This window comes from Sturnus vulgaris, chromosome 3 (assembly GCF_052056855.1).
Source record: "Sturnus vulgaris isolate bStuVul1 chromosome 3, bStuVul1.hap1, whole genome shotgun sequence".
NCBI lineage: Eukaryota > Metazoa > Chordata > Aves > Passeriformes > Sturnidae > Sturnus > Sturnus vulgaris.
Genome location: NC_142245.1, coordinates 91,891,373 through 91,906,694, shown reverse-complemented (window position 1 = coordinate 91,906,694; position 15,322 = coordinate 91,891,373). Strand labels below are relative to the sequence as shown.

Genomic DNA, 15,322 nt, shown 5'->3' with positions numbered 1-15,322 from the left:
CTTCGAGGGGGGCCTTGAGTAACAACAGGCCTTTGAGCAGATCAAACTGGAAATATCTCGTGCAGTAGCTCTTGGGCTGTTTGGACAGGAGCAGCCATGCAAAATATACTCTACACTGCAGCTGGGGAGCAGGGCCTCACCTGGAGCCTCTGGCAAAGGACCTCAGGAGAAACCTGAGGTCGGCCATTAGGGTTTTGCAGCTGGAGTTATCAAGGATCAGAAGCCAGCTATACTCCAGCTGTAAGAGAATATTAGCAGCCTATATGGGGCTTGAGCTGCCTCAGAAGTTATTTGGACAGAAGCATGTCACTTCTTGGCCATCCTACACTGGATATTTTAAAGAAACACCCCCTCAACACCTCACATAAGCAGAGCTACATGGAGTAAGTGAGTAGCATTGATTACACAACAAGCTCAAATGGGAAAACCCTATTTCCCAGGAATCCTAGAAGAGCTTAAGACTGGCCAGAAGCCAGAGATTTTGGAGCATTGCCTGAGAAAGTGACTCATGCCCAAGAAGCACCATTGTATAACTTCCACTATCTGCGAAAAAAACATAAGGGTCTCATAATAACTTTGAAGCTAAGATTCTCTTGAAAAACAGAAAGTGACCACTATTGCACTTGGTGAATAGCCTGTTGCTTTCGTTCCAGACTCAGTCCTTCTGGGACTTGAGCATTGCTGGTTGGGTCAGTGACTGGACCTACACAGGTCTCTTGGTGTTCCCCTCTGTCTGGAGAGGTTTGTGCTGAGACGCCTGGGAAACTTCGGAGGTCAAATGTGGGAGAAGTCTGGAGGTCAGACCCTTGTAGAGGACAATAAATGAGCAAGGGTCTGATGCTTCAACCCATCTTGGAAAATAATGTCACTATAAAACGTCTTTTATCACTCCTGATCTATACAAAATATTGCTGAAAGTCTGCAAAAGCCTGAGTTCATATTAGGATCAGTGGCACAAGCCATGTAAAGCTTCACCTGCTGTCCCATGGCTCACACTCAGCACAGTGAGTGTTTGTCATGTTGGATCCAGCTGCTTCCCAGGCTCTCTCTTCAGCAACAAATCCTGATGTTTTGACTGAGGTCATTCCTGTTTTACCTCAGTGATGCTTCATTCTTTTTTGGTTTCTATCTGCCTCACAGAAAGAAGCAGAAGGAGGATGGAATCCCCAGATTTTCTTGGGAAGAATGAATTGGCTTTCTTAGCCTAGAAAAGGGTTGCCAGTTGCATGTCCAAAACTGGTTCCACAGTAGCCAGATACAGAGCAGTTCCTGCCTGCCTCGCTGTGTGCTAAAGCTAATGAGGTAAGAATATGAAAGCATTCCTTGGCAATCACTTGAGGGAAGGAGAGGCTCAAAATTAGAGAAGTTTTTTTAGAAGTTTTTTTTTAAAGATAAAATTCTGCAAATACAAAAAGGCCTTCTATCCTAAATTACAAAAAATGCCAGACTTACTTGCCCTGACCATCAGGTTTCAAGACACTGCTACTCTCCCTGCTATCTACATCTTCTCTGACTTTTTCCTGTTCTGCCCACTCTTAGGTTGCTTCCTGACTATCACCTCACTTTATTAGGATGGGTTAACCCTTTGATAGGTTATTCTCAGCTTCTCACCACTCCTATACGTCCTGCTGGTCTCTATTTCAGCTGTCTATTCTCCCGTCTCTGAATAAAAGCAGAATTTCCTTTGCCTGTCTCCTTGCAGACAATTTACAACTCGCTTTCCATGTCAGACCTGTCTTCTGCCCACACTGAAAAATCTGAAAGCTGCCAGATAAACTGAACTTGGACAAACTGGAGCTCCTTAGCACCTCCCTCTTCTTCCTTTTTTTTTTGTTAACCATTGACAAAATAAGCCACACACAAGCTTGTAACTTGTGCACTGTATCCTCAAGTCTAGGCTGCATAAGCCTTGCAGTCTTCCTTCATGATGTTAAGTAGTAAGGCATTTTAAGAGGACTATTGTGTGGCTCATGCCCATGTCTGGCTTCCCAGGTTTTTTTGTCTCTTTCACCACCTGGGTAGTGGAAGCAGGCACAGCCTCCCACTCTGCATCCCGTGGGTCTGGGGCTGCTGACATGGAGCTGCAGAGGAGCAGGCAGGCAGGGTAAAATTAGGAGGCAGAGCTTACTCAGGAGCAAAAGAAGCAGTCAGTCAGATAGGAGACTCAACCATGGAGACGTGCTCCCTGGGCAGAGGAGGGGGCAGGAAGGGTGTGGTCCTGAAGGAGAAGGTAAGGCTGGCACAGAGGGAAGTAATGATGAAGCTAGCCTTTTCCCCTGGAAAATATCTTTGCAATTCCTCTTGACTAAGTTTAGCTTTGCTTCGTTTTGCTTCTTCCCAGGAGCAGGCAGAGCTCCTTAGAACACTGGGACAGAGAAGCTGGGATATGCTGGGTACATGTGATGCAGATTTTTTCCCCTTTCCTATCCCCACGTAAATCATCAGGCAAGTTTCAAAACTGGGAACTTGGTGTTACATCAGTGTTTCCTGCCTCGTTGAAGGAGTTTTTGAAAGTAGGTGCTAAATCACCAGTTCCTGTTGTAGAGCCTGTCATAGCTGCTGATCTCCAGCTGGAGGTATGCCATGAAGACACAGCACTTGTGTTCAGTGATTTTTGCAGTGTCTGTGACGTCCTCTTGGAGGCACATGCCATCTGTGGTGTCCCAGGACACAACCCAGAGGTGTTTTTTCATGACAGGTATTGGAGAATCTCCAATCTGGCTGATTTTTGAGCCAGTGGGCTCCACCAGTAAAAGTTGTTTATAAGGAAGTAACTAAGACAAACCAAGTTCATACACGTACTATATTTGTTGATGGTAAAAGACAGGAAATGGGTGGGCAAGGTTGTCACTATGTCATCTCTCTCAAACTCTAGGCACAGCCAAGGAAAAGTTGTAAAGACAATGCAGTTTGATTATAAAATTTATCATAATGCTTTACGGTTTTGTTGCAATTAGAGCATCAGGCTCACCATCTCACATCGTTGTCCTGTAGGCACTTCTAGACCTGCATTATACCTTTGGTTGCCATATGTAAGCTATGAGGTGTTGTAGCTTGTCATTGCAACAGTAAATGTGCTTGGCACCAATGTTTTGACACATTACAAAACTCTGTTGGCTGCATCAAGGACAAAAGGAGATAAACGCCCCCTTTCAGGATGAAAACAGAGCTGGAAACAGTTAACCATTTTGCTGATGTCCTGACAACTGTTGTACCTGGCATATGATCCCCTCTGGAGAGCATGGTCCTGGACAAGTGTTCCTCTCCCCTAGAGAGCAGCTTGCTGTGGTATATCTTGAAAACTAATACAGAACTTTGTAAAAACATATGAGTACAGAAGGCACTCAGTAAGAAACACAGTAGCCTGCTGGGATTTTCCCTTGTTGCACAGTTATAATCCTCTAAGTTTCCTTTATTTTCTGTAGATTTTGATTTTCTGAGGCAGGATGAGAAATGTTTTGTCCTTGTTGGTGCTCAGGGCAAGCATCACACTTTATCAGTTAAAAGCAAGGCCAAACATGCCACGTTTCTGGAAGCCAGAGTAACAGCCGGAGGGATTGATGTGGGATGCCTGGCTATCTTCTCCCTTCCTAAGTATGCCACCTCTTTGAGTCCCTGTAGCCTGAGTGGGAATGGTCAGATACTGATGACACCACATATGCTGTGATGAGTGGGAAGTGGAAAGTCAGAATCGATTTCCAGGGACGTGTGGGCACTCCCTTCTGGAGCTCTGCTTTTCACATGCATCTCCGGAAATGGCTGCATCCCTACCTCACATGAAGCTGTGGGATGTGTGCCAGTTGGGCTGCACCGGAAGTAAAGGGAAAAAGACAAAAATTTGCAATATGTTGTTTTATGCCATTCTTTGACAGATATTTTTTTTAAAACAGTGGGTGAAGTTTGTTGTCTAGAAATTACTATTTTAAGAGCAAGAGCAAACTGCATTTGAAAGGGGAATTCACCTCTTCACCTCACAGGGTTGTTCAGGATGTGTCATATCCGGAAGCACTGGAATGTTACATGTTTTAATTTGGACCATGGCAGTTTTGCTCCCAGCAATTGTGTGGCAAAACCAAACGATGAAAAGGGACACGCTAGTCTGGACTCATCTTTAAACACATACAGAGGTCTGCCCTGCTTATGAGGCATCTACAGAGCAGATCTGCCTGGAGGGCTCCCAGCTGGGGTGTCCCCAGGCAGCCCCACCACTGACTTCAGCTGCCCTTTGCCCCTTCCCAGTGGGAATGCAGCAGAGATGGAGAGGAATTACCACTGCTCTGCTGTGCGACCCCACCAGGAGGAGTTCATGGGCTAAACCCATGAGTAGCAATTTGGGCATAAATCCACCAAAGATTTGGACCTGGAATACCGCTGCGGCTCTGGCTCCTTTTCCCCTTTATTCCACTGAGAACAGCTGCTTTGTGTCCCATCTCGCTGTAATGCCTCTTACCTTAGGAGGACACCTAGGGCTGGCCCTGGGCTTAGCAATGAGTTTGTCTGACCTCATCCCTGCACCTTGAGCACTCCCCAGCGAGGGCCCTGCCTGGCTTTCTGCCCTCTGTGCCAAGGTTGTTTCATTTTGCTGGCAAAGGTGATGCTGCCTAAGCCCAGGGATCACATCGGAGTTTATATTGCATTGCTCTGGTTCACCCTGCCGGGGTGAGAAATTACAGGCAGAAGCGGTTTGTGCTCAGTGGTCCAGTTTGTGTCTGAGACAGAGTACAACAGCCGTATCTCCTGCTCTCCACAGTCTGGGGGGCCTGGAGAGCTGGCTGCCAGCTTGGCCTGCCTCCACTAACATCCCATGCCATCCTCTGTGCTACTGCTCTTTAGAATCAAATGCCTGTAGCTGATGCCAGTGGGATGAATAACCCATAGGAATGCTGCCGAGTGGGATGAAAGGTAGGAAATGTGGGTGATGCCAAGTCTTGCTTCCCCTCAGCAGAGAGGTATATTTTTTGCTGGAAGGCTTTCCTGTTTTTCATTAGGCAGCTGTGTGACGGTCTCTGGGCATGGAGTCCCAGTCCCTTGCAGTGCCAAGAAAAACACTCTAAGTTCTTGGCCTCTGAATGCCCATGTGGTGAGTAAGCTGGCAAGGATTAGATGTCCAGCTCTGCCTGTGCATGCACGGATGGGAACAGACAGGAAGGAATATAGTCCAAACTAGAAAATGGTTGAAGGGAAAGAAGAAACCTAACTGAAAAATGCTGGAGAACTTGAGGTCGTCTTGGCACAGATGCTTGCCCGGCACAAATCAAAGAGTAGGGAGAAAATGGAACCTGTCAGGATGGTAACAGGCTTCTCTCCTTCATTCTTTCCTCCTCCCTGTCCCCAGTCTCTTCTTCTGAACATGACCTGCCAGAGCAACACACAGCAAGAAACTCCTCACTGCCACACAGACTGGCTGTAGTCAAGGCACTGGATAGTAAGGCCCTCATTAAGATCTTTCATCAAAATCTGTACCATCACCCTGTATCAGATAAAAATCTCCTTACTTTTGATCTAATTGCATTTAATAGGAACTTGGACTTTTTTCCAGAGTGAGAAAAATTGCGTTGCTTAAATATTTTATAAACTAGCATTTTTCTGGCCAGAACACAAACTCTTAGAAGTCAATGATGAGGAGCCATCATGCACCAACACTTTTTTTTTTGAGCACAATGTGGCTCGGGGTGTTACTTTAACTTTCCTTCACTGGAAAGTGAAGGAAAATTTACTTTTTAATTTCTCACTGTCAACATGATTTTAGTTTTCTCTCTGTATCATGTCACAGGGGTGTAACTTTGGAGTAACTTTGAGATACATAACTAAATTAGATGGCTAAATTAACATTGTTTTCAAAGACAGAGAAGTGTTTACAGCCATTTCTTGCTTAACATAAGCCATAGTATCTGGCCCAGTTGTTCAATTCATAGCCAGCATCTACAGTTACACTTTTCTTTGGGAAAGATATTGCTTTGTTCAGAGGGAGACACAATGCTGCTACACAAGCTGCAGAAACTTGCATTTACTGTACAGAGTGAATCCTCATACTTGACAGGGAATAGGCAGAAAGTGCTGTAGCCTGCAAAGCCTTCCTAACTTTACCTTTCTAGGATAATCTTACAAGAGGGAGTTTCCCATTTCTAAGGGAATCTTATTCCAGGGAACACTGTATTGGGTTCACACGGACCCGTTTTGGTATTGGGGAGGCTATAGGGGTGGCTTCTGTGAAAAGCTGCTGGAAGCTTCCCACATGTGCAATAGAGTCAATGACATGGCTCCAGGATGGACCTGACCTAGGCTGAGTGCATCAACAGTGGTAGTGCTTCTGGAATAGTATTTAAGAAATCGGGAAAAAACTGCACAACACACTCAGCTGGAAGAGGGGAGTGAGAATATGTGTGCGAAACAACTCTGCACACACCAAGGTCAGAGAAAAAGGAAGGGGAGGTGGTGTTCCAGGTGACAGAGCTGAGATTTCCTGCAGCCCATGGTGCAGCTGCCATGGTGAGGCAGCTGTGCCCCTGCAGCCCATGAAGGTCCATGGGGATGCAGAGATCCACCTGCAGCTCCTAGAAGAACCCCCAGCAAAGCAGATGGATGCCCAAAGGAGGCTGTGATCCTGTGGGAAATCCACAACGGCACAGATTTCTGGAAGGACCTGTGGCTCTGGGGAGAGAGGAACTCAGGCTGGAGCAGATTTGCACCACTCCCAGAAAGGCAAGCTGCTGGCAGAGCTCTGTGCACACATTTTAAGGAGACACATTTTAAGAATGCAGGCCCTGATAAAAGCATGTCTATAATAATCCAGAAACTAAGACATTTGAACATAAATAGTCTGACACAAGAGAAAACTGGCATCAGAGTTCACAGCATCAAGACCTCTGGAGATCACAATGGGATCTCCTAGCTGAAAACTGGAAGGCATGAAGCATGTTAGTGGAGCTGAACTGTATCCAACACAATGATCACTGAAAGTGCCACAGTTAAAGTCTTTGGGCAAGGAATCAATCACAATTCACCTCGAGTGCGTGATGCTTCTTCCCCTCCCTTTGCTCACATGATTGTTGGAAGGGTCATTATTTCCATGAAAGCACTTCATGACTGCAGAACTGAAAATCCTGTAAGCATAGCCCAAGGGAGTTTCTCATGCTCTCTGGAAAAGGTCAACCAGGGCTTGAGGCTTGGACTAGGGTTTGCTTCTCTACCTCCGAGTAGGCACAGATAGAAAAGAGCCGTCTCAAAGTTGTATTCAAAGGTAGTGGCAAAGCTTGCCCCTGTCCCTGCAGCAACTCTGGTTTGCACTGACAGCCTTCACCACACTGTAAAGAACAGGCTGGATCACATACCTGAACTCTTCATGTAGTGAATGCACAATGCTTAGACACTGCAAGCTCGCATGTCTCAAAAAACAACAGCAGCTCCGTGTTTGATCTCACTCATCCGTTCTGGAAACATGTACACAAGAAGGCAGGAGGGAAACTTCCAGCCACAACTTTTAAGGCGTCATGACAAAATGTTCTCTAACTTACGGGACACATAGTTGGCCAGAAGGGTGATTCAATGTTAACTGAAAGGGAATAAGGTATTGATGTAGTACCAGCAGAAAAGCATTCCAACTATTTTTAGGGATTTTCCAAGCATAGCAGCTCATGCTGTGCAATCAGACAGATGCTACCTTGAAAATAGCAAGGACTTCTTTGCTGTAGGAATGTCAGACCATTTGTCTGAGTCCTGAGAAGCTTCACTGTGAACAAAACGAGTCTGGGTGAGTTGTACTTGCCAGGTATGCAGCTCCTCCTTTTTTGAATCTGAAAATGTGGGTTCAAGTCATGCAAGTGACCAACACATACTGCAAATTTTATTTTTATTTCCTTATTACATGAACTAAATTAGCATATGCCTACATCTTAATTAAAACAAGTTCACCACTGCAGGAAAAGAGTATTCTTTTTATTCTCTAAAGCACACCTGTGAACACAGAACAAAGTAATTCAGTACATAAAAGCTTCTTGGTGCACCTCTCACTGCAGTTTCTCCATTAGTTCTTTCAAAAAAATCATTACATCTTATGTATTTATATAGGCTTCCTTTAAGCTTTGCATCTTCTACCCCTAATGCAATTCACTTTTAGAAATCAGTTAAGAAGCTAAATCAAAAAGGCCCCTTAAGTTTGCTTTATTTACAGATGCAATGTCTGAATTTAAGTAGTTTATAGTCACTCCCAGCACCAGCTTCCAATTCAAAGGATTAGTGCATTCCAGAATTTCTCTTTAAAACTGTTTTCTAGAGGGGATTAACTTGTCCATAACTACAATTATGTAGGTAACCCCAGCCACCTACATAAATTACCTTATAGAAAATAAACATGCTAACAAAATTATTTATAATTAACAAGATGACAGAATGAGAAACTCAACCTTAGGAAGAATGGACAGAATTTTGGTTTTGTGCTGCAGTCGTTGTTGACTATGGGAACAGCAGCAATGTGGGAGAAGAGCAGTGAAACAGGCTGAAGTCCAGAACAGGTGTCTCTGGTTCCTTTGTGAAGAGAGCTGTATGTCCAGCTCTATTTCTTCCTCTCTTTCGACACATCTCCCGTTACTACTTTTTTTTTTGTGAAATCATAGGGCAGATTTCTGAACTGAGACGGCATACAGCTCATTTTAGAGGGGAAGAAATTAACTGCATCTGCAGGCACGCTGACTTGCATTATCTGAATAAAGTCAGATCTGTTCCTCTGAGTTTTACTGTTTACAAGTGGATGCAGGTCTTGTGGCAACTGAGAAACTGCTGTAAGATTAACAACTGGGATGCACATATATTTGTCTGTTCTTACATACTTTCAAAACCCAAATGGAAGGAAGAAGTATCTGTGATTCAGGTAGATCCAGAAGGATTTTTTTTTTCTTACACAATAAGGTAAATTACTTAGCACATTCCAGGTTAAAAAAATTACAGTAAACATTCAGTAACTGGAATGCATATAATATACAAGTACCATTACATTTACAAAGCTGTTCATGACAATTTTTCTTTCTATATTAAGCATAAAAAAGTTACAAGCTAATTCACAATAACCTTAGTTACAATGTTATTAAAATACATTGATGTTAATCATAAAAATATCTTACTATTTACATGTATATTGTATAAACCTTAACAATAAGAATATGCCATTTTAGGATGCCTCAAACCAATATTTAGGCAGATTGGCCCATTTTATAGTGCAGTATCCCTGTTTTGGTCTTCACACCATGAAACTTTACCAGATTCACAGTATCTTTGCTAGTGCTTTGCTAAAAGGTTTAATATTTTTATTATTTAAGAATCATTCATTCATTTATTCATTACAAAGAGTCAGTTTTATTTCCACTCTGTTTCTTATTAAATCCTACCCCTAATAGTTCAGGACACTCTGCCTGGCCTTGAGCGATTTGGTTGCATTTCCACATAAGGCTGTAATTAATTTCATCAGTTATCACACTGTCTTGCTTGTAGTCCGGATGCTGTGCGATGAATTCCCTCATCCACCGAGCAACTGTCATTAATTCTCCTGTGGGCAAGAGGAAATTATATTTCACATTTTATACATCTAATTCAGCAATAGAACACCTAGAATTCTGTGCACTATATACACAATTAATGAGTAGCCCATGCTTTCAGGAGAAACACATTCCTATACTTTTTGGTTTTCAAATATGGCTAAACTGCAGGTGTAGTTAAGATGACATATCCCTGATGGTCTAAAATTCACTTATCTAGTGCAATTTTTCAACTTTCAGATGTTCCAATGACATAATGCAGAAAGAAGTAGCAACTGGAACAGGTGCTATCAACAGATTGTATAGCAAAAGGTCTCAAACAAACACTATTTAACAAAGGTCATTTAACAATCTGGCTGAGATGAATCAACAGACACCTCTGCACTACTACATTTGTGCAAAAGAAGTTTGTAGTTGATCCACCCAACTGAGCTGCTAGTTTTGATCAGTCAACCTTGGCTTACTGTTCTTTCTCCTTCTGGCAGCTACTCTAGCAAAAAATAGACTGGTCTCCAATTATACCAACTTCAGGTTTGTACACAGTGCCTCTGCTTCACTTCACAGGTCTTGCGTTGGTCAGCAGGTACCTAAGGGTCCCCAGCACCTCTATACAAGGTCACTGAACGACACATACCACTTGCAGGAGACTGGTATCCCCATGAAGTAGCAGCTGGGGGCTGGCTGGACACCAGTGTCCGGCTGCTGAATCTTGCTCCTGAATGCAGCACATGCAAGCAAGTCTTAACTACTAGAAGTTTAAGGTAACTCTGACAGTTAAGACATTAAGATGGGCTGATGGGATGCTCAAAGAGCCTAGAAAAACTTTCATGGCTAGGTGCCAGCATATCAACTTCATTGTGAGTGGAAAGAATCGAGGGCTTCCACTACGTCTTTGGTTTAAGAATATTATAAAAAGCAAGAGGAATCAAGGTAGAGAAAGCATGAAGGAACACACAAATAAAAAAGTAGAAAGAATCCAAGACTATTTAAAAATATCCTAGCAGTGGTTTTGAACAGATGCACGTGAAGAGAAATCAGAAAAATTGCAGAAAGTATCAGAATAAAAAGCAGAATAAAAAAGGTTACTAGAAATCAAAATGTGTTTCAAAAACCAGAAGTAATGAGGCCAGAGTTACTTCTACATACAAGGGCAGGAAAAAATTTACCCAAGAGGCTTTATTTGTTGAAGGCACTAAAAACTCAACATGAAAACTTTCTGACATCAACGAGAAGCAGGGGGCCTGCAAGAAAGTCAGTGGAGTCAGGAGATGAGCGGAGTGAAGCTTAAAAAGAGACACGTTTGAAGTACAAGCTGTGCAGGCATCAGTGCTGGAGCAGCTGGGCAGTGTCCAGTGCACACCAACACAGACACCTAGTGGCCAGGCAGCCCAGGCACTCTCCATCCTTGCCCCGCTGTACCCTGCACACCTGCACTGGGAGCACAGCCTGCAACTCTCAGAAGTATGTACAGGAGTATAGCACTGCTGACTGACAAAAAGTGTGAGATGCCTTACAGACAAAAAGAGGCAAAGGGAATTTTAAGTTCAGGAGCAACCATATACTGGAGAAATCCACACAATTATGAATGCTGATGACAAGTGAGTAGATAAACATGATCCTACAACACAGGAACTAGAAGCTGTATCATGGAATAACTGTGAATAGCATTTAAACATGAAAAACTACAGAATTAATTTTTTCAAAAAGCATATAATAGAACTATGTCATTTCTTACTGTATGACTTTAGGTGGACCAGAAGTGTAACTGCTTGAAGAAAGGTAAGTCAAAGATTATGGAAATCACATCTGTGAATGCTGATCAAGCTCTGTGATTACTGTGCTGCAGGCAGCCAGGAGAGAGCACACCAGGACAAGGACCTCTTGATGCTGCCACCTCAGTACTGCTTTCATTAATGTTAGGTGGTGGTCAGCAGCTGCTGCCTGCCTAGCAAATCTGTAGTCTCACTGAGTGGTGGCAGTCAAACACCACCTATACAGAGATCAGGAGGGTAATACCTTGCTATGCTGCAGGAGAAGAGGTGACTGAATTATGCTGGTCATAACCCATGAGTGCTGTGTTCATCATTTGGGAAATCTGGAAGATGGCCACTCTTTGTGGCTATGACTCATAATAAACAGTCTGCACATCAGGAACATTTGATTTAAGATCGAGTAAACTTGAATAATCCAAAGCTCACAACTGAGAAACATCATGGCACAGTAATACAATACCTAAGTGCTTTTTTATTCTGTGGATTCTAGTTCTTAAGAAGCCTCATTTAAAAGTCTTTTCAGTTCATAAGAGCTGAACTATAAACCCTACATTCTTATCTACCCTGTTCTCACAGATTTTAAGTCTGTGTAAATACAGGAGCTGACTTTTGCATTAGGTAGGAAAGTTTTCTTTGGTGGGGAACACCTCCAGATGGGGTTGGACCCACATCACTAGACCTTAGGAAAAACTGTTATGGATTCCTTGTTTTCTCAAGACCATTTCCCTGAAGGAAAACAAAAACGAACCAAACGAACAGACAAGGGAATGTTTAAAAACATGTTACCATTCTGAAGAACTGCTAAAGTAGTGAATTACCAGATAAGACAAAATCCCGATTTCCACCTGAGCTTTAGAAAGGTCTTTACCTAGAAGCTTCTACAGCAATCTTCAAAAATTAAAAAGGAATGCAACACTTGAGTTTAAAACTCAGGGTGGGGGGAGCAGAGGGGGGGGGGGGAAAATTGACTTATGAGGCTAAAATTAACCACCTAGCTAAATTTATATGCAGTTATACAGAAGATTTACAGAAAAAGTTAAAAAGCTGCCGCAGACTGAGCTAAACACACAGTTCTAAATTAAGTTTAGCCTGCATTTTTTACTCATTATATTGTGGCATTTTAAGAAACATAAAGAGTCATTATACACCTGTCTTGAAAAACATTGCAACGTGGGAAAGACAGTGGAAGAGCCTGCTCTGCCTTGAAGGAGTTCTGCTACTTATGAAAGGACTTTCTTATCAGTGAGCTGAAGTCTAGGTCCCATGGTCTAGCAGACCTGAGTTTAGACTTACAAATGCTTTGGAGCAGTAAGCTATGGAGTCACACCAGTAGTATCAGGCAAGCTATCAGACCCAGCCTCAAATACTTTTACAACATGCAAGTGACAGGGCAAAGTGGAGTAGTGTATGTTTAAACTACTACAAAGTGGACGATACAGCGGCAAAAGCAGCAGTAAACAGTGTTGAAAAGCAAAATTGAGGACTGGGTATATACTACCCTCTAAACCATGACTGTTACTCTATCAGTTACTCCTAATTTGAGTTCTAAAACGGATCACTAAACATTAAAAATCAAAAATAGACAGGACAAGATTTAGGCCAGAGAACACACTTCAGTCTTTTGCTCTAATTACTCAATAGCTAACGAGACATCCACAGCTCCCATCAGTCTTATCCAACTGAAAGTAGAAAAGTGCCAAGAAAGTCAATGTCCAAAAATGTCAAACATACCAGAGGCTCTCTTTTTTATTAGCTTCAGATAGTTTAGGATGGTGCATCTTGTGTCCACATCCACTTCCATGTTTTCAAGATAGGAATTCAAAATTGGGATCAAACCAGGAAAGACTCCTTCCTGTGTAAGAGAACAGAATCAGCATAAAACACACTCAGTCTGGTTTCTGGGAGGGTAAAATAGAATGTGTTCCAGGTAGAAGAGGCTATGACCTTCCCATTGATAATTGTATCAATGCTCATTAAGGTGTACTCTTCTGTGTTGGTGCTTGTCCCATTCTGTGCAGAGCCACATCCATCCACAACAGCATTTCCACCTTCATGTGTGACAAAGGGAAAGGAAAAAAATGGTTAAAAGGCAAGATATGCGCTAGACATCCACACAGTGTTAGTCAGATTACTTGATGTGATACCTTTGCATATATCTTTTCTGAAGTAAAACATTCCCTGTCGTACAGCATCTCTTTTCTGGGCCACCTTCATGTTTTCATCCACCTGGCAAAAGAAGTATTTCAGAGATCTGTGACATTTTAGAAAAGTAGGATTCTACCAAACTGTCACATTTGGGTTTCATAAGTTGAAACATCTACTATATTTCTTACTTTTTCATCACAAAAGGTCAAGCTGTGAAGCTGAGTTTTATTTCATTCTCCAGTGGCCAGGACAAACCCATGAACAGATGACATTTTATGAATCTGGGTCTCCAGCACAATAGGTAATGGTATCATGTTAGAACATGCTATACTAATCTGAGTTTGGATGAAAACACAGGAACAGCTACGATTAGCAGGTTGCATCCCTTCTAGCAGACTTCTCTGAATATTTAGATGCAATTTAAATAAGTACGGAAGAAGAAAATTTCAATTTCCCTAGCCTAATTTGCTGCTTTGATTAACAAAATCATCACTGTCTTTAGAAGAATTACCATTGTATTAAACTTTTAGAAACAGCATTCAAGTAAGTTTGTATGGGAGTTGTATCTATTCCATTCCCAAACATCTGTTAGATATTTAAACTTAGATTGCTAGCAAAAAAGTTCTAAATTTCAGGCTTCCCAACAGTCCTCCAAACTGTTTGCTCTGCAAATGACATAAGCATTGCTCTGTATTTCTTGATGGAAGATTTTGTCCAAGTTCTTTAACTGGTAGGTTCTCAGGGAATTAACATCATACAGTTTTTGGACATTAGCTTTACCATATTGCCTTCAGAAAAAGAGATATAATTTGCTGAATTCTTTGTCTGATCTTTATCTAAAGGCTATGCAAAATCTTCATTTACTTCTTACCTTCCAAACCTTTATTTTCAATTAATTTTGTATTATGAAACCTATTTACACAACAGGTTGTTTTGAAAGTTTGAAAGAACTCCAGTCCCAGCTGACGAGCATTCAACCGCATTCAATCAGACAGCCAAGATTAGTGTGAGATTAGCCCCATAACCCCCTATTATTTTACTTGAAAGAGGCAGGCTTACCAATGGTTGTGCAATTCTGTGTTGCATTACCTGCCAAATTGCTTGGCAAGCTCAAGCAATTTTCAGCCCCCCAGCCCTCCAATTCTGTTCAGGTTCTTTCAGCACCTGATCTCTTATTCACTTTTAGCTGGTAGTTAAAAATTTTGTGCTTTTGAGACACTCAAATAACAATGTAATTATGTGTAATCTAAGTGCTAAATTGCTGCATTATTTATGCAGTCTGAACTCCCTGACATCTCCTTTTAGAAGTCATACCCAATCATACCATATATGTATGGTATGATTACTGTAAAATTTATGACTTCAATATTTTTCTCCTTTTTAATTAAAAACTCTATGAAAAGCCACAGGATACTATGGCTGTGCTGGACTTTCTGAGCACAGTGTCAAAAGCCTTCTGCCCTACAAGATCTTTTTAAAAGTTACGTGTAACATCACAGGAATACCCATCTAAAAAGACATTTTTTGGTCAAGTACCTCAAAAGGAGGACATGCAAAGTCAATTTCACACAAAACAGTTCAGCAATTGCGAGGGCAAGATTAAGGAAAAAGTAATTTTGCATTGCTTGTCTGTCTGAGGACAAGTCACAGCTGTGACCAGAATCAGCAGTATTTGTTTCCACTCAAATACTGTGTAACACTAAGCATGCTGAACTCCTCCTTTCTCTCCCCACCAGATACAAACAAAACAGAGTAAGAGCATGAGACACAGGCAACATTCATGTTAAGATAAGTCTAAAGATTTTTACTTCCACCAGTTATTTCTGCCCTGTGTGTAAAATGGGGGAAACATACCCTTTCCCAGCCTCAAAAGAGCCT

General features: G+C 42.2%; 1 protein-coding gene across 2 annotated transcripts in view; it reads right to left on the bottom strand.

Annotated features, from left to right (window-relative positions):
• Positions 1–7,832: 7,832 nt before the first annotated feature.
• GCLC (glutamate-cysteine ligase catalytic subunit) overlaps positions 7,833–15,322 on the bottom strand; it is a 35,159-nt gene continuing 27,669 nt past the window's right edge. For both annotated transcript variants that reach the window (XM_014869484.2, XM_014869483.2), the window contains exons 13-16: positions 13,444–13,525; positions 13,244–13,347; positions 13,031–13,151; positions 7,833–9,538 (exon numbers count right to left, since the gene is read on the bottom strand). In XM_014869484.2, coding sequence (XP_014724970.1) covers positions 9,333–9,538; positions 13,031–13,151; positions 13,244–13,347; positions 13,444–13,525 — 513 coding nt within the window. In that variant the 3' untranslated portion in view covers positions 7,833–9,332. The remainder of the gene's footprint in view (positions 9,539–13,030; positions 13,152–13,243; positions 13,348–13,443; positions 13,526–15,322) is intronic.